This window comes from Lithobates pipiens, unplaced genomic scaffold (assembly GCF_037356315.1).
Source record: "Lithobates pipiens isolate NorthernLeopardFrog02 unplaced genomic scaffold, aLitPip1_a1.2 Scaffold_16, whole genome shotgun sequence".
NCBI classification, from domain to species: Eukaryota; Metazoa; Chordata; class Amphibia; order Anura; family Ranidae; genus Lithobates; species Lithobates pipiens.
This window is the reverse complement of record NW_027507748.1, coordinates 111730418-111756293: the sequence shown is the minus strand read 5'-3', so window position 1 is coordinate 111756293 and position 25876 is coordinate 111730418. Positions and strand designations below refer to the sequence as shown.

General features: G+C 44.1%; 1 protein-coding gene across 3 annotated transcripts in view; it reads left to right on the top strand.

Moving 5' to 3' along the window:
* Window positions 1-25876, top strand: part of P2RX5 (purinergic receptor P2X 5) — a 139782-nt gene that overhangs the window by 81547 nt on the left and 32359 nt on the right. For all 3 annotated transcript variants that reach the window (XR_013274390.1, XM_077480272.1, XM_077480273.1), the window contains exons 4-5: window positions 1308-1383; window positions 9580-9676. Coding sequence is in view for 2 of the 3 variants with exons in the window: in XM_077480272.1 (XP_077336398.1) it covers window positions 1308-1383; window positions 9580-9676 (173 nt within the window). In the remaining variant the exon portion in view is untranslated. The remainder of the gene's footprint in view (window positions 1-1307; window positions 1384-9579; window positions 9677-25876) is intronic.

Sequence of the window (25876 nt, the reverse complement as noted above, 5' to 3'; positions counted from 1 at the left end):
GCTAGCATAGGGAAGGGTTAACACCCCTGTAACATTTATTTTGCTGTTTGTGACCCTGTTCAGAAGATTTCATCTCACTTTCTGTCCCTGTAACAATTGGATTTTGAAAATGTTGGATTGTTGGGGAAACAAGGATTGGTGATAAAGCTTCAGTAGAGACTATTTTTTCCATGATAACTCTTACAGGAGTGAATTTCCCTTCCTAGAGGTAGATTTCCTCTCACTTCCTGTTTTCTCCCTTCATTATGAGTCATTTGTAACTCGGAGGCTGCCTGTACACAGAATGGAGTGGACTTTAGGGCATTTCTAACTGAAGACATGACCTGGACTAGATTTATAGAGAAAGAATTGACCTGGACTTGATTTACAGAGAAAGCAGTACTATATGGATATGCTGACAAATTTAAGCATAGCTACTACCTTGTGTGCTTTTATGAGCTCAGAATGGACCGTGGAGTCTCATCATATGAACAATTTCCCTATAAGCAAATAATCATTTAAGTCTTGTTGTACAGAATCTCATTTGATACCATTTTAGCACTTTAACATAAGAAGATAGCAAAGGCAGAACTATCACTATAACAACCCATGCACATGCACATGTCTCCAATTCACTGACCAACAATGTAGGAGGAAACTACACTGAGCACTATTGTAGGGGCCACTACACTAACCATAAATGTAAGGTGGTACTTTATTGACTACCAATATAGGGAAAACACAGAGATAAGTGTACCTCCAATAAAATAACCCAGCCCTCAATTATTGTGGACATTCATGGTGTGAAAGATCAAATATAGTTCAAAAGATTTTGCTTTCCTAATGTACAAAGTCTTCTTCTGAAAAATGTACATCTGTTGCTTTGGAATATGAGTCAAGTTCAAACTTAAGCTGGCCATACACAGCTTGAATTTTGACTGATTTCTGTTGAAACGGCCAAAATTCAAGTTGTGGTTGGCCTTGTCAGCACCGACCATCTTGCTAAACTTTGACTGAAGAAGCCAAGTGGAAAACTAGCATTCTATCATATGCAGTCACTGTTCGGGTATTCGAGCAGCTGCAGGTGTTGAATACAATAGATACCTCCATATTTACTGTTTAGAATGGATGAATGAATTTATTTGATTTCTCTCATTCTGCCTGCAGGCATAATGAAAGAGATCTATGCTTGTATGACTGGCATTAGTGATACTTTGTCAAGAAAGGATCTGATTGGTAACTCTGGGTAATGCAGACAGTTCTTGCTTAAATGTTATAACTATCAAGCAATACAAAATAAATCACTTTCCGCTCTTGTTTTTGTACAGAATGCTGGTATTCCAGACGCAGTATGTACAAAGGACAGTGACTGCCCAGAGGGTGAACCGGTCATTGCTGGCAATGGTATAATGTGATTACATTTTAACAAAGCTTGCTAATACGCTTTTGTTCACTGCGAAAATTACATTACTAAAAGTGTAGAAGACATAAATCTGGAGAGGAGATTGCATTCATTAATGAAGCAGTAAAGCAGAGAATGTGACGAACTGAAGTATAGAAAAAAGATGAGCATTTTAAAGAATATTATAACAAAGAACAATTTTTTTTAAAACAATACTTACAAGAGGATATTTTTTTCTTTTTAATATAGCTTATAAATGTGCCAAAGATGAATATCATGCAGATTTAAAAGATACAAATTAGAAAAAAATGCACACAAACTCCTCCAAAGTCCCCCAAAATACATAGAAAATGCTTAAAGTGGGTGTAAACCCTCACATATACCCAGTAAAGTGATACACAGAGATGAAACAAATCTCCCTACATACGATTTACATGTATATCTGCTGTCTTCAGCTTTATATACTGTTTAGAAAGTTCAGATCGTGTTAGAATTTTTTCTTCCCATTCAACACTGCAGTGAAGTCTTGGCATACAACCAAGACAGCTGATTGGAGGAAAGGCACACACCCTCATAGGTAGAGACTTTCAGAGCTGATCATTGAATAGTTCAGGGCTAATCTATATACAACATCCTCCCCAACACAAAACTCAGGCTGCTTTTATCTCAGTTCACAGAGAACTGTCAGGAGTTATCAGGCTGACAATAGAAGAACGGAGCAGGAGACCGCTACCGGACATAGTGCTTTGAAGAGAGATACTAAAACACTGCAGATATATGTGCCCAGCTCAAATTTCATGAAATGGGTTTACATTCACTTTAAGACCCCTTTCACACCAGGGGCGTTTTGCAAGCGCTATAGCGTTAGAAATAGTGCCTGCAATCCGCCCTAAAACAGCTGCACCATTGCCTGTAATGTGAAAGCCCACAGGGCTTTCATACTGCAGCGGTGCGCTGGCAGGATTAGGAAAAGTCCTGCCAGCAGCTTCTTTGGAGCGGTGAAGGAGCGGTGTGTTTACCGCTCCTTCACCGCTGCTCCCCATTGAAATCAATGGCGCAGCGCTGTAATACCACTATTGCGGCGTAGTGCCGGCGGTTTTAACTCTTTCTCGGCTGCTAGTGGGGGGTAAGAGCACCCCGCTAGCGGCCAAAATGCGCTGCAAATCCGACATCAAACATAGCAGCGGTTTACCGCCAACGCTATGGGTGGCGTGGTGTGAAAGGGGTCTAAGGGTTTGCATTTGAGGGACTTTGGAGGGGGTCTGTTGTGTTGTCTGTGAATCTGGCTGGCTACAGTGAAAACTATTTAAAAATGCGTCTCCGAGTTTTGTGAAGGCTTTAGATGTTTTGATGGATCACATTGAGGTCAAAATTACATTTTACTTTAAATGGAACTAAGATTATTAAAGTAGACCAAAACTAAAACATTTATTATTTACGGTGTTATAGGTATATATCATATAAGGTTCATTGTACCTAAGTAGTACTCTGAAAATCTACATTTTGGCTTACATTATTCCTGAACAATAGAATTAAACTTCCTATGCCTAGGTGCATCATAGCAGTATATATAGAGTGTGAGATCATCTAAGGCACTGCTGGCTAATGCTAGAAAGATTTGGTGATGATGACATTACTGTGCTGCTCACTTGTTAAAGAGAAAGATATACCTGAGGACCTGCAGTGCAAGGATCTCTCAGCTTCTGCTTCACTCAGTGGATTGGTGCTTTCTGCACCTCTGTTGCTGCTTCTTAATTATTCCCCCACAAGTCAGTCATCATCAGATCCCCAGTCTTTGAGGGAATGTCTGACATAAGGAATTACTGTACTACCAAGATGTGTGGAGCTGTCTTAAAGTGGTTCTAAAGACAGAAGTTTTTTTTTATATACCCTAACGCATTCTATGCATTAAAAATCTTCAGTGTGCAGCTACCCCCCAGCCCCCCTTATACTTATCTGAGCTCCATCTCAATCCAAGCAGCAGTTCTCTGGGGTCTCTCTCCTCACTGGCCCACACAGTAGTGGGAGTCATTGGGTCCTGCTGCTGTTCATTACAGCCAGTGAGCCAATGAGGAGAAAGCAGGGGGCGGGACCAAGCCACACTATGTGTGTGAATCAGATGCGTGTAGCTCTGGAGCAAGCCTGCTCAAGTGCCCCCATAGCAAGAGGTTTGCAATTGGGGACACTCGACGGGGGGAGGGGGGAGGAGGACCACTGGCAGCAAAACACAGAGCAGGTAAATATAACTTTAATTATTTTTTTTGCAACCTTTAGAATGTTATTATTTCCACAGTGTTGAACATGGTAATGTATTAATAGGAAAAAAAATCAGCTGCAGAAAGACTATAGGCATAACTTGTGACTTGCTGTCTGCTTGCCTTTTTTTTGGTACAGCTTCCATAATACAGGTCTTCTTTAACCACTTGCTTACTGGGCACTTAAACCCCCCTCAGTCCCAGACCAATTTTCAGCTTTCAGCGCTGATGCACTTTGAATGACAATTGCGCGGGCATACAACACTGTACCCAAATGAAATTTTTATCATTTTTTTCCCACAAATAGAGCTTTCTTTTGGTGGTATTTAGTTACAGCTCGGAGTTTTATTTTTTGCTAAACAAACAAAAAAAATGCAAAAAAAAAAAAAATCATGTTTAATAGTTTGTTATAAAATTTTGCAAACGGGTCATTTTTCTCCTTCATTGAAGTGCGCTGATGAGGCGGCACTGATAGGCTGCACTGGTGGGCACTGATGGGCTGCATTGGTGGGCACTGATAGGCTGCATTGGTGGGCACTGATAGGCTGCACTGGTGGGCACTGATAGGCATAGTTAAGGCGGCACTAATAGGCACAGATAAGGCGGCACCGATGGGCACAGATAAGGCGGCACTGATGGGCAAAGATGGGCACAGATAAGATGGCACGGAAGGGTGGCACAGATGGGTGGCACGGATGGGTGGCACGGATGGGCACTGATAGGTATCACTGATAGATGGGACTGATGGGCACTGATAGGTGGCACTGATAGGTGGCTCTGATAGGTGGCACTGCTGGGCACTGATGGGCGGCACTGCTGGGCACTGGTAGATGACACTGATGGGCACGGATATGTGGCACTGGGGTGCAGCACATTTGTTAAGGAAGATTGTGGGCACTGCTGGGTGGCACTGTGGGCACTGCTGGGTAGCACTGCTGGGTGGCACTGTGGGCACTGCTGGGTGGCACTGTGGGCACTGCTGGGTGGCACTATGGGCACTGCTGGGTGGCACTGACGGGGGCACTTACTTTTTATTAATGTGGCACTGGCAGGGGGCAGGTGGGCACTAGCAGGGCTGGCCATGATCGGGACTGATGTCCCGATCACGGCCGCCGGTGATTGGCTTTTTTTTTTCTCCTCGCGCTGACAGCGCGAGCAGGAATAATAGCCGATTACCGGCTCCGTTATATCACATGATCAGCTGTCATTGGCGGGATCGACCCCTTGCACGGATCGGTGATCAGGCGAGTCTCGTAGACTCGCAGATCACAGAGCGCGCCCCTCAGGGGGTGCGCAGGCCGCTCGTGCACGGGACTACGTCAATAGACGTAGTCCCGGAAAAGGAGATCCGCGCTGTAGCCGTCATTCGGCTATAGCGCGGGTCTCAAGTGGTTAACCACTTGCCGACCAGCCTCCGTCATTATACTGCGGCAGTTCGGCACGATCCCACAAACCGGCGTAGCTATACATTGGTCCTTTTAAGTGGGATAGCAGGCGCGCGCCCGTTGCACAGCAGGGGTGACGATGCTTGTGAGCGGCAGTCGCGATGACCACCGGTCACAAGCGAAAGGGGGCACGAGAGGCAGAACAGGGATGTGCGTGTGTGTGTGTAAACATACACACATCCCAGTTCTGTGAGGAGAGGAGAGAGAGATTGTGAGTTCCTATGAGCTGGGAATCACGATCTCTCATCTCCTATAGTCAATCCCCTCTCCCACAGTTAGAACACACACACAGGGAACACAGTTAACCCCTTGATTGCCCCCTAGTGTTAACTCCTTCCCTGCCAGTGACATTTATACAGTAATCAGTGCATTTTTATAGCACTGATTGCTGTATAATTGTCAATCAACCCAAAAATGTGTCAAAAGTTTCCGCCATAATGTCACAGTCCCGATAAAGATTGCAGATCACCACCTTTGCATTAAAAACACCATAAATCTATCCCCTATTTTGTAGACGCTATAACTTTTGCACAAACCAATCAAAATACGCTTTTTGCGATTTTTATCACCAAAAATATGTAGAAGAATACATATCGGCCTAAACTGAGGAAAAATTTGCTTTTTTTTAAAATAATTGGGGCTATTTGTTACAGCAAAAAGTACAAATTATTGTGTTTTTTTTTTAAATTGACGCTCTTTTTTTGTTTATAGCACAAAAAATAAAAACCGCAGAGACAATCAAATACCACCGAAAAAAAGCTCTATTTGTGGGAAAAAAGGACGGAAATTGTTTGGGTACAGCGCAATTGTCAGTTAAAGTGCCATATCGCAAAAAATGGCCTGATCATTGAGCAGCTAATTCTTCCGGGGCTGAAGTAGTTAAGGTGAACAAAGGTGTAACACTTTTCTTAAATGTTTTACTTTACTAAAGAGAGTATAAAGGCTTCCAAACCATCAAGGTCTGATTAAATGAAAACAGTGGTTCTGCAAATAAAATTAAGCCACGGAGCTGTTAGTTAAAGCGGAGGTCCACCCTAAAGTGGACCTTCCGCTCATCGGAACCCTCCCCCCCTCCGGCGCCACAATTGGCACCTTTCAGGGGGGAGGGGGGTGCAGATACCTGTACAGTACAGGTATCTGCACCCACTTCCGGGATAGCTCGCTGCGGAAAGGGGCGTAGATTACGCCCCTTTCCGCAAATGCCCGCCCCTTTCCGCAAGTACCCCGCTGCCTGCTGGGAAACACACAGATCCCAGAGGCAGCGGGGACCGTCCTTATTGCGCAGCACAACTCGCGCATGCGCAGTAGGGAACCGGGAAATGAAGCCGAAAGGCTCCATTTCCTGATTCCCATACCCAAGATGGCGGCGGCAGCACCCGAGAGACGATCTAGAGATCGGCTTCGGGTGCCGACATCGCGGGCGCGCTGGACAAGTAAGTGTCACTATTTTAAAAGTCAGCAGCTGCAGTATTTGTAGCTGCTGGCTTTTAAAAAAAAAAAAAAACGCGGAGTCCCGGCGGACTCCCGCTTTAAAGAAGTTAACTGGGTCTGAGTTAGGAACAGCAGTTCAGGAAAGATTTAGGCTCGATTCACACCTATTCAGTTTGTTTTGGATTGGTTTTTTTTTTTAATGCTTTTTTTTTACAATTTGTTGTGACAAAATTGCGGTAAGATTGAACTTAATGCTTTTCTGCAGCTTTTCTAAATTTAAAAACGCATTGTTTTGCATTTAAAAAAGTCCCTGAAAAACGTCCTAAAAATTCAGTGCCTGAAAAGAGCAAAGATGTGAACGTGCCCCATAGGAAACCTGTTGAATAGACTGTCATGTGTTTCTGCAAAAAGCACCAAAAACACATAGGTGTGAACCGAGCCTAAAGGCTAATTCACACCAGCCACTGCATTACAACACAGTGGGAGTTTGGCAGGATGGCATTGTTCACTATTTGTTAAAAAATAACTTTATTAAAATATCGCACAGAGGTTTCATTAAGTTCAATTGGCTGCCAGTGCAGTTCTTTTTTTCAGCACACACTGCCCACATACCACCGTGGTCCGTGGTGTTGTGAACTGGGCACACAGGTGACAAGGCATTTTGTCTTGCCATGCAGTAGGACTGTGCTGCAATAGCTACCCAATGCAGTCCAAAGGTATCCAGTGTACATGAAAGATTTGTATAGACAGAATGCTATATTTGGATTGGTTGGTTCAGGAATCCCTAGAAGTTATTGGTACATGATGTTGGATGAATAGGAAACAGCAATAGGACGTTCTCATGGTCAGTTATTGAGTGAGCATGGAATGGATATTTAGAAGAAATTAAAAAAGTGCTTAATGTACAGTACAAGGTACAATGATGGCTCAAGGTCAGCAAAGTTGGCAATGTAGAGTTCTTGAGCTGTTCTTTGTTGGCAGTATAGAATGGGAAAGTAAATGATAAGAAAAATAATTTATTCCGGTTGGACTATATTTAGCTGTAAATGTCTAATGAAGCATAGAGCTGAAGATGGCATAGTGCCTGTTTATGATGGTAGAAATTTAACAGCCAAGATCATTTTGTATTCAGGGCCTTTGTTTTTTAAAAGTAAAGTTTCTCTTTCTCTATTGATAAGTAGGCAATCAGTTCTCCACTTCTGCTTCAGTTGCTGAAGCATGTTGGTATGTGCAATGGCGTATTTGTTGTGGGGGGGGGGGGGGGTGCAGTCTGCACCAGGTGCCGAAAACTCTGGGGGTGTTGTGGCTCCCTGACATTTTTCTTGTATGATGCATGGCCCTGCATCGCTTCTGCCTGCCTGACACTTGCAGTCAGAGCCAACAGGAGGCTTCTTCTCTATTCCAGTCGCATGGCACAACTGTGGAAGGACTCCTACTCAGTGGCACTCTGAGTTGCACGCTCTGCATTACGCACTCCTGACCTCTGAATTCTGTGCATCTGGCACTCCAGAATCCTGTACTTTCTGCAATTCAAATAACAGTTTTGTTTTTTTAAATTAAGACACATTAATAATATTCATTGGTGGTAAACACAGCTAAAAGTGTGTGCATACAGTGCCTATATAACTTATCCACTGACAAAAGTGCTCGCCACCAAGAACAGCAGAAAATTAAGAGGAATGGCCCCACTTTAGGCCTGGATGTCGATTCCTTTATTGATGTCGGTGTTATGAGTAAGCGTTATCTAGTGCGAAAAGCGTCAATCAGCGTATCTATTCTCATCTGTGCTCCATTCTCCTTGTGCTGTGATATCATTTGGATATGCATCAAAAAAGAAAGCAATATCTGGACTAGGTGCGTGGCCCGTTTACGTAACCAGGTGGCCCCGCTCCCCTCTAACGCTACGGGAAAGCCATAGGGATGTCCCCATGTGTCAGAGGGGGGCAGGGTCACCCGGCAACGTCACCATGTGGCCCCGCCCTCAGTTATAAAAGAGGGGTACATTTGTAACCATTACCATTTCACACGAGGGGTCGGGCTCTGGGGGGTCCCCTTGTTAAAGAGGGCTTCCAGATTCCAATAAGTCCCCCACCCACAATGACAATTTATGTGTATTGCCGGTACCGACAATTCATTATAGAGGTGAGTACTTTTAAACTTCTTTTTTTCCTTTATAAATATAATTTTGCTCTCGGACTGTTCTAAACACGGGAAACATGCGCCACTTTACAGGCATACTGTAGACACCCCCCAGGTACGAAATTTAAAGGAATATTTCACTTTTATTGTTTTACTTTAAGCATTATTAAAATCACTGCTCCTGAAAAAACGGCTGTTTTTAAACTTTTTTTCGCATTGATACATGTCCCCTGGGGCAGGACCCGGGTCCCCAAACACTTTTCATGACATTACCATGCATATAAGCCTTTAAAATTAGCACTTTTGATTTCTCCCATAGACTTGGGCTTTCGAATTTGCCGTGAACACCCCAAATTGTTCGCTATTCGGCAAACATGTTCCACTCGAACATCGGACTCATCCCTATTTACCATTATTGCTTGTGGTCTAACTGCAGTGATCTTTTCACATTACTGACTTACCAAGCAATGTCCTGTACTGTCTCTATAGAGGTGGCCATCTTGGTAGAGGCAGGGCCTCCATGTCAGAGCCTGCAGCAAGGAGAACAGTGAGCAGCACAATGATGGTATCATAATTTCACACTCTAAATCTCTTAAAACTGTCTGTCAGAAAAAAGAAGTGCCTTGGATCTCACACTGCAGATAGACAGCTATGAGGCCTTGACACCCTCAACTACCAGGAAGTGTATTGTTGTTTTTCAGGAGGAATTCCAGCCCAAAGGTAAATGTTTTCAGGGTACTGCTTAGGCCCAGGTAATATTTTTAAATGTTTACTATAACATAATAAAATCTTCACTTTTTGAGTTCAGGTCCACTTCTAGCTGATCTATTTTTTATAAGCTATAAGTAACAAACAAACTTTTCTCTGTATACATACAGTATATATTAAATTGTGAGTGTTCATCTGCACAAATTGACTATCATTGCAGGGGTGAAGACTGGCCGCTGCCTAAACAAAGGAGAAAACACAACTGGAACCTGTGAAATATTTGCATGGTGTCCCTTGGAAAAAAAGCAGAAGTTGAGGTAAGTTTTCTGCATGAACAGCAAATGCCATTTGCTGTATAAAACTGTTCTGTGGATACAGTATATGGATGATTCTTTTGAAGGGTCAAGTGTCAAACATCAAATAAAAAAAAGAGTCAAATATCTATAGATTCAGGAAGCGCTAAATAATTAATGAACATCCAAATGATAGTCCCATAAGTGTCTCACATAAAAGTTCCCAATAATTCACCAGTGCATCAATAGCGTAGATAGGGTTAATAGTGTGAATACCACACCCAAATCCTTTACCACAAGTGCTCCACCACTCCCTAGACAGTCACAAATGGCATACAGTTGTAGCGTTCTTGTCTTAGAGCCCTTTCACACCGGGCTCCCCAGGCGTCGGCGGTAAAGCGATGCTATTTTTAGCGCCGTTTTAGCTGAGCTATTCGGCCGCTAGCGGGGCGGTTTTTTAGTGGGCAAAAAGGGGTTAAATCCGCCCGTATCGCAGCGCTGCCCCATTGACTTCAATGGGGAACAGCGGTGGAGGAGCGGTGAGTTCACCGCTCCTTCACCGCTCCAAAGAAGCTGCTGGCAGGAATTTTTCTGACGCCCTGCCAGCAGACAACTCCAGTGTGAAAGCCCTCGGGCTTTCACACTGGAATGAATGGAGCCACTTTTTTTCAGGCACTATTTTTAGTGCTGTAGCCCCTGAAATACGCCCGTAGTGTGAAAGGGATCTTAAACAGGGCTACAAGTTAATTTAGCTGTGCTGGGTTTTAGCTAGTAGGGATGAGCCGAACAGACCCCTATTTGGTTCGCACCAGAACTTTCGAACACTGAGAAAGTTCAGATCCAAATATTAAACCCCATTAAAGTCAATGGGACCCAAATGTCAAAAATGCCCATTTTGGAGGCTTAAATGCAAGTAATTGGAAATTGAATGGTTATAGGGGTCCGGGTCCTGCCCTGGGGGACATATATCAATAAAAAAAAATGTTTGTGAAAACGTCATGTTTAAGCGAGTAGTGATTTTTTTTATTTTTAAAGTGCAAGCATAAAAATGAAAAATTCCTTCCAATATAGTGCCTGGGGGGTCCCCTTAGTCTATCTGTAAAGTGGCAGATCTGTACAATGTCTAGAATCTGCTGCAGCAATAATTGTATTTATAAAGCCTAAAAAATGAAATTTTCCCTGCAAGCTGCCTTTATTTTACTCAGCAACAGCTGGGGAGCCAATGTGTATGATGAGGCCACAATGTAGTGCACTAGAAACAAGGTTAGAGATTTTTTTTGGATACATTCTGGTGTCACGTTCACTTTGGATAGAAGTAGCGGGTGCGTAACAATTGGTCTTTGGGTGTTGCTTTTAAACTGTAACCCTATAGAGGTAATCTTGATGAAAACAAGAATTGGCCTTGCTGTAAAAAAATTTAATTATATGCATCTGTCAAACAGGTGCTAAAAAATAGGTCTTTGGGTGTTAATTGTGCCCATGAAACCTATACCAAAAACATTCTTCCAGATGAAATGATTGAACACTCTCAAATCTAGGCAGCCTCGAAGTCCTGCAGAGATTCCACATCCCAAAAAGACTTAATCAATGACATTGGCATTAGGGGCTTCATAGCTGGTAATCTGGGTCTGATTCATTTTTATAAAAGTCGAACAGTCCAGGGAGTCTGTGGACAGACGCATTCTATGATCAGTAACAAAACCTCCTGCAGCACTGAATGCCCCCTGTGAAAGCAGGCTGGATGCAGGGCAGCCCAACAACTCAATAGCATACTGGGCAAGTTCTGTCCAGTGGTCTATTCTCATGACCCAGTAAGTCAGTGGATCATCAGCTGGAAAGCTCTCCATCTCTGTTTTGACCCCAAGGTAATCATCCACCATGTGATGCAGACGCTGCTGATTAGATGTTGAAGCTGACAGCCCTGGGTGGTGAGGACTAAAAAAATTCTGAAATGCCTTACTCAACGCTCTTACGCTTCTCTCTTGACCAGGAAAAACATTCAATAAAATCCTCTTTAACGTGTCCTGAAGAGATTTTTATCTTCTGCACTCTCTGTGGGGACAGAAAGAGTTCTGAGACCTTTCCCTTATATTGGTGGTCAAGGAGGGTTGCCAACCAGTAGTCATCTTTCTCCTTTATGCCACGTATTCTTGGGCCCTTTAGCAGGCTTTGAAGCATGAGGTTGCCCATGCGCCTCAAATTTGCCGTGGCTTGAAAAGCAGACTCCTCGGGGTCACTCAGGATGACAGCATCTGGAACTTTCTCCTCCCAGCTACGTATTACTCCCAAGGTTCCTGAGGTTGGAAAGCCATCCTTACAGATTGACACATGTCTTCCTCTTCTTCAAAGCCTATGAATGTGACAGAATCATCCCCTCTCTCCTCCTGTGTGTTCTGTGACACAGGAATGATGGTGTCTGGATAAAGTGTGCCTTGAGGGGAAACAAAGTCCTCCTCTTCCTCCTGCTGCTCTGCCTCCAGTACCCTGTCCATAATGCCATGCAGAGTCTGCACCAGCAGGAACACAACAGGGATTGTGTCACTGATCAATGCACTGTCATGGCTCGCCATCCTTGTGGCCTCCTCAAATGGTGACAATACAGTGCATGCATCCTTAATGATCAGCCATTGGCTTGGGGGAAAAAAGCCAAGGTGACCTGAGCCTATCGTCATGCTGTATTCACACAGGTACTCGTTGACGGCCCTCTGTTGCATGTATAGCTGCTGCAGCATTGACAAAGTCAAAAAACCTGGTGGGCATGTCACAAATCAGGCGGTTTATCGGCAGGTGGATTTCCCGCTGAATTTCAGCCAACTGAGCACTGGCTATGTATGACCACCTGAAATGGCTACAGACTCTTCTGGCTGGCTTCAGCACATCTTGCAACCCTGGGTACATATTTAGGAAATGCTGCACCAACAAATTGAGGACATGTGCCAGCTTTCACTGCTTCAGCCAATCAGGGCTTGCAATGCACTGTTTAGCGCCACAATGCACTGTGGTGGGTTGCGGGGGCCAAACAAACCGTCGAATGATCCGTTTTTTCGGATGGTCGCGGAACGTCCGAACAACAAAAGTTAGACTCAAACTCATGCTCAGGCTGAAAAGTTTGCCATCCCTAGTCTAGTAGCTAGCCTGGCTAATTTGTAGTCTTTTTGATCAAATGGGTTTCCTCCTAAGCCTAGTTTAGCTGTGGCTTCTCCCTTTTGTAAATAGGTGGCACTGTTACCATTGGCAATAGTATGATGGGCTACAATGAATTCAGGTTATATACTGTATATACACACTTGTCTCAGCCAATCAGTAGGAGTTTCTTTGGCCACTGAGAATGCTGGTAGAGGTAGTTATTTGGAGCAAGTCAGGAAATCTGGGTCCTTTCCACCCAGACTGCAATCTGGTTGGATGTGTGAGGAACAGCTGCTGCTGAATGGGCCGGAGACCTAACCATGTGCTCAAGGCTCAGCAAAGGAGAGCCTGCTCACTACCTGGAGGCAATGCTGAGAGGTATGGAGTTCTGATAAAGTACCAGAGGTGACTCTTCATTAGGTTGCACCAATACTAGTATCGGTATCGGTATCGTTATCGTTACAGATACCGAGTATTTGCACAAGTATCGGTACTCATGCAAATGCACCGATACCGGATACTTTCTGGCTCGGCTCTTTGAGCTGTCAGTGGGTCTTCCCTGTTGACAGCTAAAGTGTTAAAGAAGTCCGGTAATTGGAGCTCTGAAAAAAAAAGCAGCTGGCAATGTTTATTAACCCCCCTGACGGTATTCCTGAGTCAGGCTCGGGGTGGAATTTTTATACCAAAAGCTGTAACCCTGAGCCAGATTCGGGACCGCATCGCTGGATCCAGGAGGACGCTTACTTACATTCTCCCTTGGATCCAGCAATGTCCCCCCGCTGTATGAGCGGCTCGTCCTCCACTCGATTCATCACATCGCCGATCTCTGTTCCCTGCGAGCGCTGCGACGCACGGGGACGGAGCTCCGCGCCAAATTCAAAAAGTTAAACACTCATTATACATACAGTATAATGTAATCTTACAGATTACATTGCTGTATGTAATAATTTCACATCCCCTTTGTCCCTAGTGATCTGCCCAGTGTCCTGCATGCAGTTTTATAATATAAAAACTGTTCTTTATGCCAGGAAACTGGAGATTGTCCATAGCAACCAAAACTGTCCCTTTTCATCAAAAATGATTTTAGGAAGAAAACAGCGATAATAAATTAGAATCACTCGCAGAATTGAGGGATAGCGATTTGTGGGGAGATCCGTCATCAAATACTGAAAAGTAATGACAGTGACAATTCTGCAACTGAGCAAATTTCAGTGTTTTTGTTTTGATTACATTATTGAATAATTTTTATTACTGTTATATTATTATTTGGTACAATTATTTATAATTATTTATTATATTATAATTTATGATTTCATTTTTCAAACTTTATCATACCCGGGATGTCTGCTAGACTCTAGTTTGGACAGATTTGGATGGACAGTTATTGCTAAGAATTACAGGACTACAATATAAAACGCCAAATTTTCATGCAAAATAATTGTACCGCTTTTAGCACCTAAAATCCGAAATAATCGTACCGCCAGGGAGGTTAATAACATTGCTCAGCCTGAAACACAAAAATAAAAATAAACATTGTTTCTTTTTGTATCTTTCTGTTTCTTCATCTGCAGATCAAAGGGATGCACAAATGTTCCTCTGTTTAACCCCTTATTAAACCTTAATTTACTCTAATCAGCCTTAATTAACTCCCTACTCTCCTCCATTTAATTATTATTTTCCTGTTTTTTTTTGTTTTTTTTTGTTCACATCTATTTTATAAACGATAAACAATTAAAACTTTTTTTATTTGCTTTGTTAGTGAAAATTTTTGCACATATATATATTAACATATATTTACACATTTCACATTGAAAAAACGCAAAATTGAAAACAAAAATCTATTTATTTCATTTGTAAATAACTTTTCAATGCTTTGTACCATAGCTGACAGCTGAAGTGAAAATAAAACATTGCTGTAGTTATCGGTAACTGGTATCAGCAAATACTAAAAAAAAAGTATTGGTACTCGTACCCGTAAAAAAATGGTATCAGTGCATCCCTACTCTTCATGAGCAGGGGACTATGAAGTGGCTGGGAAAACTTCAGGAGAGAACTCCAAGAGAATTTCGTATGAAGCTGTGACTTTAGTTTGTTGCTATAGGAGACAGCTTATGCTACACAGTACAGATTGCTGGTTCCAGGTTAACCACTTCAGCTCCGGACCAATAAACACCTTAAGGACCAGAGGTCTTTTTGCAATTTCGCACTGCGCTGCTTTAACTGGTAATTGCGCGGTCATGCAATATTGCATCCAAACGAAATTTGCGTCCTTTTCTTCCCACAAATAGAGCTTTCTTTTGATGGTATTTGATTGCCTCTGCGATTTTTTTTTTTTGCGATATAAATGGAAAAAGAGCGAAAATTTTGAAAAAAAAAGATATTTTCTTCTTTTTGTTATAAGAAAAATCGAATAAACTAAATTTTAGTCATACATTGAGGGCAAAATTTATTCAGCCACATGTCTTTAGTAAAAAAAATGTCAATAAGCGTATATTTTTTGGTTTGCGCAAAAGTTATAGCGTCTACAAACTAGAGTACATTTTCTGGAATTTACACAGCTTTTAATTTATGACTACCGATCTCATTTCTTGAGGTGCTAAAATGGCAGGGCAGTACAAATCCCCCCCAAATGACCCCATTTTGGAAAGTAGACACCCCAAGAAAATTGCTGATGGGTATGTTGAGCCCATTGAATATTTATTTTTTTTGTCCTAAGGGATTGAATAATGACAAAAAAAAAAAAAAAAATTTTTTTTACAAAAAGTTGTCACTAAATGATATATTGCTCACACATGCCATGGTTATATGTGGAATTGCACCCCAAAATATATTCCGCTACTTCTCCCGAGTATGGGGATACCACATGTGTGGGACTTTTTGGGAGTCTAGTCGCGCACGGCACCCCGAAAACCAATCACCACCTTCAGGATTTCTAAGGGTGCAAATTTTTGATTTAACTCCTCACTACCTATCACAGTTTCGAAGGCCATAAAATGCCAAAATAGCACAAAACCCCCCCAAATGACCCCATTTTGGAAAGTAGACACCCCAAGCTATTTACTGAGAGGCATGTTGAGTCCATGGAATATTTTATATTTTGCCAAAAGTTGCGGGAATATTACAAACTTTTTTTTTTTTGCACAAAGTTGTCACTAAATGATATATTGCTCACACATGCTATGGGCAGAAGTCAAATTACACCCCAAAATAAATTCTGCTGCTTCTCCCGAGTACGGGGATACCACATGTGGGGGACTTTTTGGGAGCCTAGCCACGTACGGGACCCCGAAAACCAAGCACTGCCTTCTGGATTTGAATATAAAATGCTATAAAAAACAAACTAACCAGAGTCACCCGTAACACTTATACGGTGATCAGTGGTGAAAGGGTTAACTAGGGGCAATCAGGGGGTTCAAATTTTTATTAGGTAGTATATGGGGGTCCCTGGCGCTATATAAAAACCTGACGGGGAACCTAAATAACTAACTGGCTAACCAGCGTCACCAGTGACACTTATACTGTGATCGTTGGTGAAAGGGGGTGAAAGGGTTAACTAGCAGCAATCAGGGGGTTAAAACCATTATTGGGTAGTATATCGGGGTACCTAGCGCTATAAAAACCTGGCGGTGAACCTAAAAAAATAACTAGCTACCTAGCGACTGTAGCGACACTAATGCAGCGATCAGAAAAACGATCGCTTAGTGACACTGGCAAAAGGGGGTGAAAGGGTTAACTAGCGGCAATCAGGGGGTTAAAACCATTATTGGGTAGTATATCGGGGTACCTAGCGATATAAAAACCTGGCGGTGAACCTAAAAAAATAACTAGCTACCTAGCGACACATGCAGCGATCAGAAAAATGATCGCTTAGTGACACTGGCAAAAGGGGGTGAAAGGGTTAACTAGCGGCAATCAGGGGGTTAAAACCATTATTGGGTAGTATATCGGGGTACCTAGCGCTATAAAAACCTGGCGGTGAACCTAAAAAAATAACTAGCTACCTAGCGACTGTAGCGACACTAATGCAGCGATCAGAAAAACGATCGCTTAGTGACACTGGCAAAAGGGGGTGAAAGGGTTAACTAGCGGCAATCAGGGGGTTAAAACCATTATTTGGTAGTATATCGGGGTACCTAGCGATATAAAAACCTGGCGGTGAACCTAAAAAAATAACTAGCTACCTAGCGACACATGCAGCGATCTGAAAAATGATCGCTTAGTGACACTGGCAAAAGGGGGTGAAAGGGTTAACTCTAGGGGCAATCAGGGGGTTAAATCTTTATTGGGGGGTGATAGGGGGCTACCCTGGACCTAACACTAACTGTCCTGACAGTTTTTACTGTCACAACTGACACTGAATGCATTGATCAGTAAAGAAATGATCAATGCAATCAGTGACACTGTGACTGGGGGGGAGGGGGGGCGGGGGGGATCGGGGGGGGGGTTTGTGTGCCTGTGTGTACCTACATGTCAGTGTAGTGTTGGTGCACACTTACTATTAGTCTTCTCCTCGTAGTCCGGTCAAAAAGACCGCCCCGAGGAGAATGACATCACTTCCTCCTTCCTGTGTAAACAATACACAGGGGAGGAAGCTTCTCATTGGCCAGGAGCGATCCAGAGGGGGTGGCCGAAAACCAACGGCCATCCCCTCATCACGGAGCGCTCCTGGACCGAATCGGACCGCCGTAAACAGCGGGAGGGGGTCCGATCGGACCCCCCACCTGCTGGAAGGCAATCACGTAAATGTACGTGATTGTGCCTGCCTGTGCCATTGTGCTGACGTACAATGGCAATACGGCGGTCCTGAAGTGGTTAACCACCTCCCGCCCGCCCTATAGCCGAATGACGGCCGTAGAGCAGGCGGGTTCGTCCGGGCGGTCGTCCCTGGACGTCCTTTTGTTTGCTTGTTTTGTATTCGCCGTGTCTCCCGGAGACAGGCAAACACAGATCGCCGTGAACGGCCAATCAAAGCGGCCGTTCACAGCGCGATCGCAGCTGCCAATGGGAGATGATCTCAAATGTAAACATATGAGATCATCTCCCATTGCCGTGTCTCTCCCTCCTCACACAGAGACAGCGTGTGAGGAGAGAGAGGATCTGTGAGTGACATACTGTATATTGAATACTGTGACTAACATCTGTCAGCCCCAGTGCCAACTGTCAGCCCCAGTGCCATCTGTCAGCCCCAGTGCCAGTGCCATCTGTCAGCCCAGTGCCATCTGCCAGTAGTGCCATCTGCCAGTAGTGCCAGTGCCACCTGCCAGCGCCAGTGCCACCTGCCAGTGCCAGTGCCACCTGCCAGCCCCAGTGCCGTCAGCCCCAGTGTCGTCAGCCCCAGTGCCGCCAGTGCCGCCAGTGCCAGTGCCAGTGCCACCTGCCAGCGCCAGTGCCACCTGCCAGCGCCAGTGCCACCTGCCAGCCCCAGTGCCGCCAGCCCCAGTGCCGCCAGCCCCAGTGCCGCCAGTGCCAGTGCCGCCAGTGCCACCTGCCAGCTCCAGTGCCACCTGCCAGCTCTAGTGCCACCTGCCAGCGCCAGTGCCACCTGCCAGCGCCAGTGCCGCCAGCCCCAGTGCTGCCAGTGCCAGTGCCAGTGCCGCCAGTGCCAGTGCCACCTGCCAGTGCCACCTGCCAGCGCCAGTGCCATCCATCAGCCCCAGTGCCGTCAGCCCCAGTGCCGTCAGTGCCAGTGCCGTCAGTGCCACGTGCCAGTGCCACCTGCCAGCACCAGTGCCATCTGCCAGCCCCATTTGCCAGAGCAATTAGCCAGAGCAAATAGCCAGTGCCATCTGCCAGTGCCAGCCCCAGTGCCATCTGTCAGCCACATCTGCCAGCCACATCTGCCAGCCACATCTGCCAGCCACATCTGTCAGCCCCATCTGTCAGCCCCATCTGCCTCCAGTGCCATCTGCCTCCAGTGCCATCTGCCTCCAGTGCCACGTGTTGTCAGTGCCACGTGTCGTCAGTGCCACCTGCCACGTCAGTGTCACCTGTGATCAGTGCTGTCAGTGTCACCTGCCACATCAGCGTCACCTGTCAGTGTCATCTGCCAGATCAGCGTCACCTGTCAGTGTCATCTGCCAGATCAGCGTCACCTGTCAGTGCCATTTGTGACCAATAAAAATGTCACAAAGATTGTATTCAGCTGAGGAGGCATATGATATTCTTGCAGCCGACGAGAGCAACGGGGAGGTTTCCGCTTCGGATTCCTCCTCATATTCAGATTGTGACTCTGACGTGGACTACGAGCCTGTCCTCAGCAGCGGTACCATGACAGCCTCAGAGGAGGAAGATGATAGTCCGCCCGTCAGACGAAGGCGCACTGGTGAGGAGGCGGTACCATCCACCAGCACCGCAAAGCCATCCACCGGCAACCCAGTGCCATCCACCGGCACCACAGTACCTCGGCAAAGGCCACGTACCAGTGGGGTGTCAACTCGGCCCCAAAGGGTTAGGTCCCATGCCAGCCTTCCCTATTCCCTCCAGAACCCCTTGTGGCTTCCTCCTAACTCAGGAGAAGCTAACGTTCCCCCTTTCACTGCCAACCCAGGAGTCCAGGTGGACACACACAATTTTTCCCTGATGGTCTTTTTCCACCTAATTTTTACAGAGGACTTGCTTGAATCCATTGTGGTCCAGTCCAACCTATATGCCCAAAAATTTATTGAAAGCAACCCAACGTCCTCTTATGCCCGTCCCTACGAGTGGAGAGCCCTAACAGTGGAGGAGTTTAAAAATGTTTTGGGCCTCACATTTTGTATGGGACTAAACAATAAAAATGAAATACGTGTACGGTATATTGGTCACCCCGCCCAATCTATCTCATGCCCATCTTTTCCTCAATAATGCCCCGGACCAGATATCTAATGATAATGAGATTCCTACACTTTAACGACAATACCCAGTGCCTTCCCCGGAATGACCCAAATTTTGATAAACTTTACAAAATTCGGCCGCTAATAAATTATTTTTCTGAGATCTTCCCCCAGTTGTTTACCCCAGACCAACACATATGTGTGGATGAGTCCCTGATAAAATTTTCTGGCAGGCTGGGCCTAAAGCAATTTATTCCCTCCAAAAGGGCCCGCTATGGAGTGAAGATGTATAAATTGTGTGACCGAGCCACAGGGTATACATATTCCTTCATGGTATACGAAGGGAAGGACACCCAGCTATAGTGGTGTGAAAAAGTGTTTGCCCCCTTCCTCATTTCCTGTTCCTTTGCATGTTTGTCACACTTAAGTGTTTCGGAACATCAAACCAATTTAAACAATAGTCAAGGACAACACAAGTAAACACAAAATGCAATTTGTAAATGAAGGTGTTTATTATTAAAGGTGAAAAAAATCCAAACCATCATGGCCCTGTGTGAAAAAGTGATTGCCCCCCTTGTTAAAACATACTATAACTGTGGTTGTCCACACCTGAGTTCAATTTCTCTAGCCACACCCAGGCCTGATTATTGCCACACCTGTTCACAATCAAGGCATCACTTAAATAGGAGCTGCTTGACACAGTAAGGTCCACCAGAAGATCCTTAAAAGCTACACATCATGCCGAGACCCAAAGAAATTCAGGAACAATTGAGAAAGAAAGTAATTGAGATCTATCAGTCTGGAAAGGGTTATAAAGCCATTTCCAAAGCTTTGGGAATCCAGCGAACCACAGTGAGAGCCATTATCCACAAATGGCGAAGACATGGAACAGTGGTGAACCTTCCCAGGAGTGGCCGGCCGCCCAAAATTACCCCAAGAGCGCAGCGACGACTCATCCAAGAGGTCACAAAAGACCCCACAACAACGTCCAAGGAACTGCAGGCCTCACTTGCCTCAGTTAAGGTCAGCGTTCATGCCTCCACCATCAGGAAAAGACTGGGCAAAAATGGCCTGCATGGCAGAGTTCCAAGGAGAAAACCACTGCTGAGCAAAAAGAACATCAAAGCTCGTCTCAATTTCTCCACAACACATCTTGATGATGCCCAAGACTTTTGGGACAACATTCTGTGGACCGATGAGACAAAAGTGGAACTCTTTGGAAGGTGTGTGTCCAAGTATATCTGGCATAGAAGGAACACTGCATTTCATAAAAAGAACATTATACCAACAGTAAAATATGGTGGTGGTAGTGTGATGGTCTGGGGCTGTTTTGCTGCTTCAGGACCTGGAAGACTTGCCGTGATAAAAGGAACTATGAATTCTGCTGTCTACCAAGAGATCCTGAAGCAGAATGTCCGACCATCTGTTCGTGTACTCAAGATGAAACGAACTTGGGTTCTGCAGCAGGACAATGATCCTAAACACACCAGCAAGTCCACCACCGAATGGCTGAAGAAAAACAAAATGAAGACTTTGGAGTGGCCTAGCCAAAGTCCTGACCTGAATCCTATTGAGATGTTGTGGTATGACCTTAAAAAGGCCGTTCATGCTCCAAAACCCTCTAATGTAACTGAATTAGGACAATTCTGCAAAGATGAGTGGGCCAAAATTCCTCCAGGACGCTGTAAAAGCCTCATTGCACGTTATCGCAAACGCTTGGTTGCAGTTGTTGCTGCTAAGGGTGGCCCAACCAGTTGTTAGGTTTAGGGGGCAATCACTTTTTCACACAGGGCCATGATGGTTTGGATTTTTTTTCACCTTTAATAATAAACACCTTCATTTACAAATTGCATTTTGTGTTTACTTGTGTTGTCCTTGACTATTGTTTAAATTGGTTTGATGTTCCGAAACACTTAAGTGTGACAAACATGCAAAGGAACAGGAAATGAGGAAGGGGGCAAACACTTTTTCACACCACTGTACATCCCCCTAATTGCCCCGAATACATCGGATCGAGTGGGAAAGTTGTTTGGGAACTCATAAACCCACTCCTGGAGAAAGGCTACCATCTGTATGTGGACAATTTTTATACCAGTTTACCCCTGTTCCGCAACCTCTATAGAAAGCAAACTCCAGCATGTGGCACCGTAAGAACGAACCGGAAGGGCTTTCCTCAAAGCCTCGTCAACAAAAGGCTAAGAAAAGGCGAAGCGGCGAGTTTACGGAACGAGGAAATTTTGGCTGTGAAGTGGAGGGACAGAAGGGATGTCTACATGCTTTCTTCGATCCACAACAACACTTTTGTTGAGATCCCCAGGAAGGATGGCCCAATACAAAAACCCACTTGTATCCATGAGTACAACATGTTCATGGGGGGTGTCGACTTGAACGACCAGATGCTCGAACCCTATCTTGCCACGAGAAGAACATACAAGTGGTATAAAAAAATTTCAATTTATTTCTTTAATTTGGCCATATACAACACGTATGTAATTTATCGCAAGTCCACAGAAAGACCCATACCCTTCCTTGGCTACCAGGAGGAAATCACCACTGCCCTTATATACCCCAACGGCCCACCACAAAACATTCGATCCGATGTAATTAGCAGACTCTCTGAACGCCACTTTCCTGATAAAATCCCTCCCAGACCAACAGGCCGAAGACATCAGAAAAAATGTCGGGTGTGCAGCAAACGAGGATTGAGAAGAGACACCACTTATCATTGTGCCCAATGCCCTTCCCAACCAGGCCTCTGCATAGGTGACTGTTTCCGCCGTTACCATACTTCAGTGAATTATTAGTGAAGTATGGTAACCATAACCCTCACTTCCTGCCATTTACCTTCAAACCCCTTATGCCTCTGCTTGCTCTGTAACTGACCCTGGCTTGTTATTCGACCACGCTTCTGCCTACTGATTTTGTACATACCTCTGCCTGATCTGTAACTGACCCTGGCTTGTTATTCGACCACGCTTCTGCCTACTGATTCTGTTTATGCCTCTGCCTGATCTGGAACTGACCCTGGACTGTTATTCGACCACGCTTCTGCCTACTGATTCAGTACATACCTCTGCCTGATCTGGAACTGACCCTGGACTGTTTGACCATACCTTTTGCCTGCCTCTTGGACTGATCTTGTACCCTCTCAGTGGACTAGTGGGATTCATAACAGGGGTCTCACATATGTAAAGGGCTCCAGAATAGTTTTTTTGGATGAAGAAGACAATTTCCTTTGTTTTCTCATTCCTAGATTAGGGTCTGGAGACTCGGAGGCTTCAAAGAGATTTGGGTGGGAGAAGCCTCTACCCCTATCCCCATTCTGTCCTGAACAAGGCCCTACTTCTGCCTGCTGCCTGTAGGACCTATACCATCATGCCTCTGCCTGTCGCATGAACTGACCACACCACATGGATGGACCATGTTCCTGCCTACTACCAGGACCAATATTTTGGCAATGCTGGCGATCTCTGCCTGCACTGACCTTGGACTGTATATGGACAGTATCCCTGCCTGCTGCCAATATTGACTATGGACAGTATACCTGCCTGTTGCCTGGAAAATTGTGTTCACTTTTGCTGACCAAGTCCCTGCCTGCTGCCTGGACCAGTGCTATCATCCTGTGGACAACTGCGCTGCTAAAACCACAGGTAATCTTTTGTTTACTCTTTTCTCAGCAGAATGTATTTTGGGGTGTAATTCTTGGTATGTGCATGCTATGTGTCCCTGGAACACCTGATGGTGTTCCTTGCATGTTGGGCCTCTGTATGTGGCCAAGCTGTGTAAAAGTCTCACACATTTGGTATCGTTATACTCAGGAGGAGTAGTAGAACGTATTTTGGGGTGTCATTTTTGCTATGTACATGCTATGTGTTGGAAATATCTTATAAATGGACAACTTTGCGTAAAAAAAATGCGTTTTCATTTTTTTTCCATATTTTCCCAAAACTTCTGGAAAAAAAATGAACCATTCAAACGACTCATTATGCCTCATAGATTATATGTTGGGGTGTTAGCTTTCCAAAATGGGGTCCCTTTGTGGGCATTTCCATTGTCCTGGTGCTCCAGGGCCTTCAAAAGTGTAATAGGTGGTTGAGAAATGAAATGTGTAATTTATGCTCCTAGAACGCCTGATGGTGCTATTTCAATATTGGGCCTCTGTATGTGGCCAGGCTGTGTAAAAGTCTCACACATTTGGTATCGTTATACTCAGGAGGAGTATTATAACGTATTTTGGGGTGTCATTTTTGCTATGTACATGCTATGTGTTGGAAATATCTTATAAATGGACAACTTTGCGTAAAAAAAATGCGTTTTCATTTTTTTTCCACATTTTCCCAAAACTTCTGGAAGAAAAATTAACCATTCAAACGACTCAATATGCCTCATAGATTATACGTTGGGGTGTTAGCTTTCCAAAATGGGGTCACTTTGTGGGCATTTCCATTGTCCTGGTGCTCCAGGGCCTTCAAAACTGTAATAGGTGGTTGAGAAATAAGATGTGTAATTTATGCTCCTAGAACGCCTGATGGTGCTATTTCAATATTGGGCCTCTGTATGTGGCCAGGCTGTGTAAAAGTCTCACACATTTGGTATCGTTATACTCAGGAGGAGTAGTAGAACGTATTTTGGGGTGTCATTTTTGCTATGTACATGCTATGTGTTGGAAATATCTTATAAATGGACAACTTTGCATAAAAAAAATGCGTTTTCATTTTTTTTCCACATTTTCCCAAAACTTCAGGAAAAAAAATGAACCATTCAAACGACTCAATATGCCTCATAGATTATACGTTGAGGTGTTAGCTTTCCAAAATGGGGTCACTTTGTGGGCATTTCCATTGTCCTGGTGCTCCAGGGCCTTCAAAACTGTAATAGGTGGTTGAGAAATAAGATGTGTAATTTATGCTCCTAGAACGCCTGATGGTGCTATTTCAATATTGGGCCTCTGTATGTGGCCAGGCTGTGTAAAAGTCTCACACATTTGGTATCGTTATACTCAGGAGGAGTAGTAGAACGTATTTTGGGGTGTCATTTTTGCTATGTACATGCTATGTGTTGGAAATATCTTATAAATGGACAACTTTGCGTAAAAAAAATGCGTTTTCATTTTTTTTCCACATTTTCCCAAAACTTCTGGGAAAAAAATGAACCATTCAAACGACTCATTATGCCTCATAGATTATACGTTGGGGTGTTAGCTTTCCAAAATGGGGTCACTTTGTGGGCATTTCCATTGTCCTGGTGCTCCAGGGCCTTCAAAAGTGTAATAGGTGGTTGAGAAATGAAATGTGTAATTTATGCTCCTAGAACGCCTGATGGTGCTATTTCAATATTGGGCCTCTGTATGTGGCCAGGCTGTGTAAAAGTCTCACACATTTGGTATCGTAATACTCAGAAGGAGTAGCAGAACGTATTTTGGGGTGTCATTTGTGGTATACACATGCCATGTGAGAGAAATAACCTATTACATTAAAAATTTTGTGAGAAAAAAAAAAAAAAATCTTCATTTTGCAAAGAATTGTGGGAAAAAGATGACAACATCAAAAACCTCACCATGCATCTTAGTAAATACCTTGGAATGTCTACTTTCAAAAAAGGGGTCATTTGGGGGGTATTTGTACTTTCCTGACTTGTTCTGGTCGCAAGAAATGAGATAGGCCACCAGTACATCAGGTGTGATCAATTTTTTATGATTCGCACCACAGCTTGTAGACTCTCTAACTTTCACAAAGACCAAATAATATCCACTAATTTGGGTTATTTTTTACCAAAGATATGTAGCAGTATAAACTGTGGCCAAAATTTATGAAAAAAAAATTATAATTTGCTACATTTTATCACAAAAACAAAGAAAAATTGGTTTTTTTTCAAAATTTTCGGTCTTTTTTCATTTATAGCGCAAAAAATAAAAACCCCAGAGGTTATCAAATACCACCAAAAGAAATCTCTATTTGTGGGAAAAAAAGGACACAAAATTAATTTGGGTACAGTGTTGCATGACTGAGTAATTGTCATTCAAAGTATGAGAGCACCAAAAGCTGAAAATTGGTCTGGGCAGGAAGGGTGTTTAGGTGCCCAGTAAGCAAGTGGTTAAAGGCTCTTTTTCTGTACTGCAGTCTACCTTTTTCTACTTTTTGGTCTAAAGAATCTGCCAGTCTGCTGTTGTATTTGACTGAAGTTGCTCTCTGCCCTGCCCCGCTCTCCCACATTTTTTCTGTTGTGAGAAATAAATTTCTCTTTTTTCAAGCATAAAAGTGACTGGTGCCCATCTTTCTACCTTGTA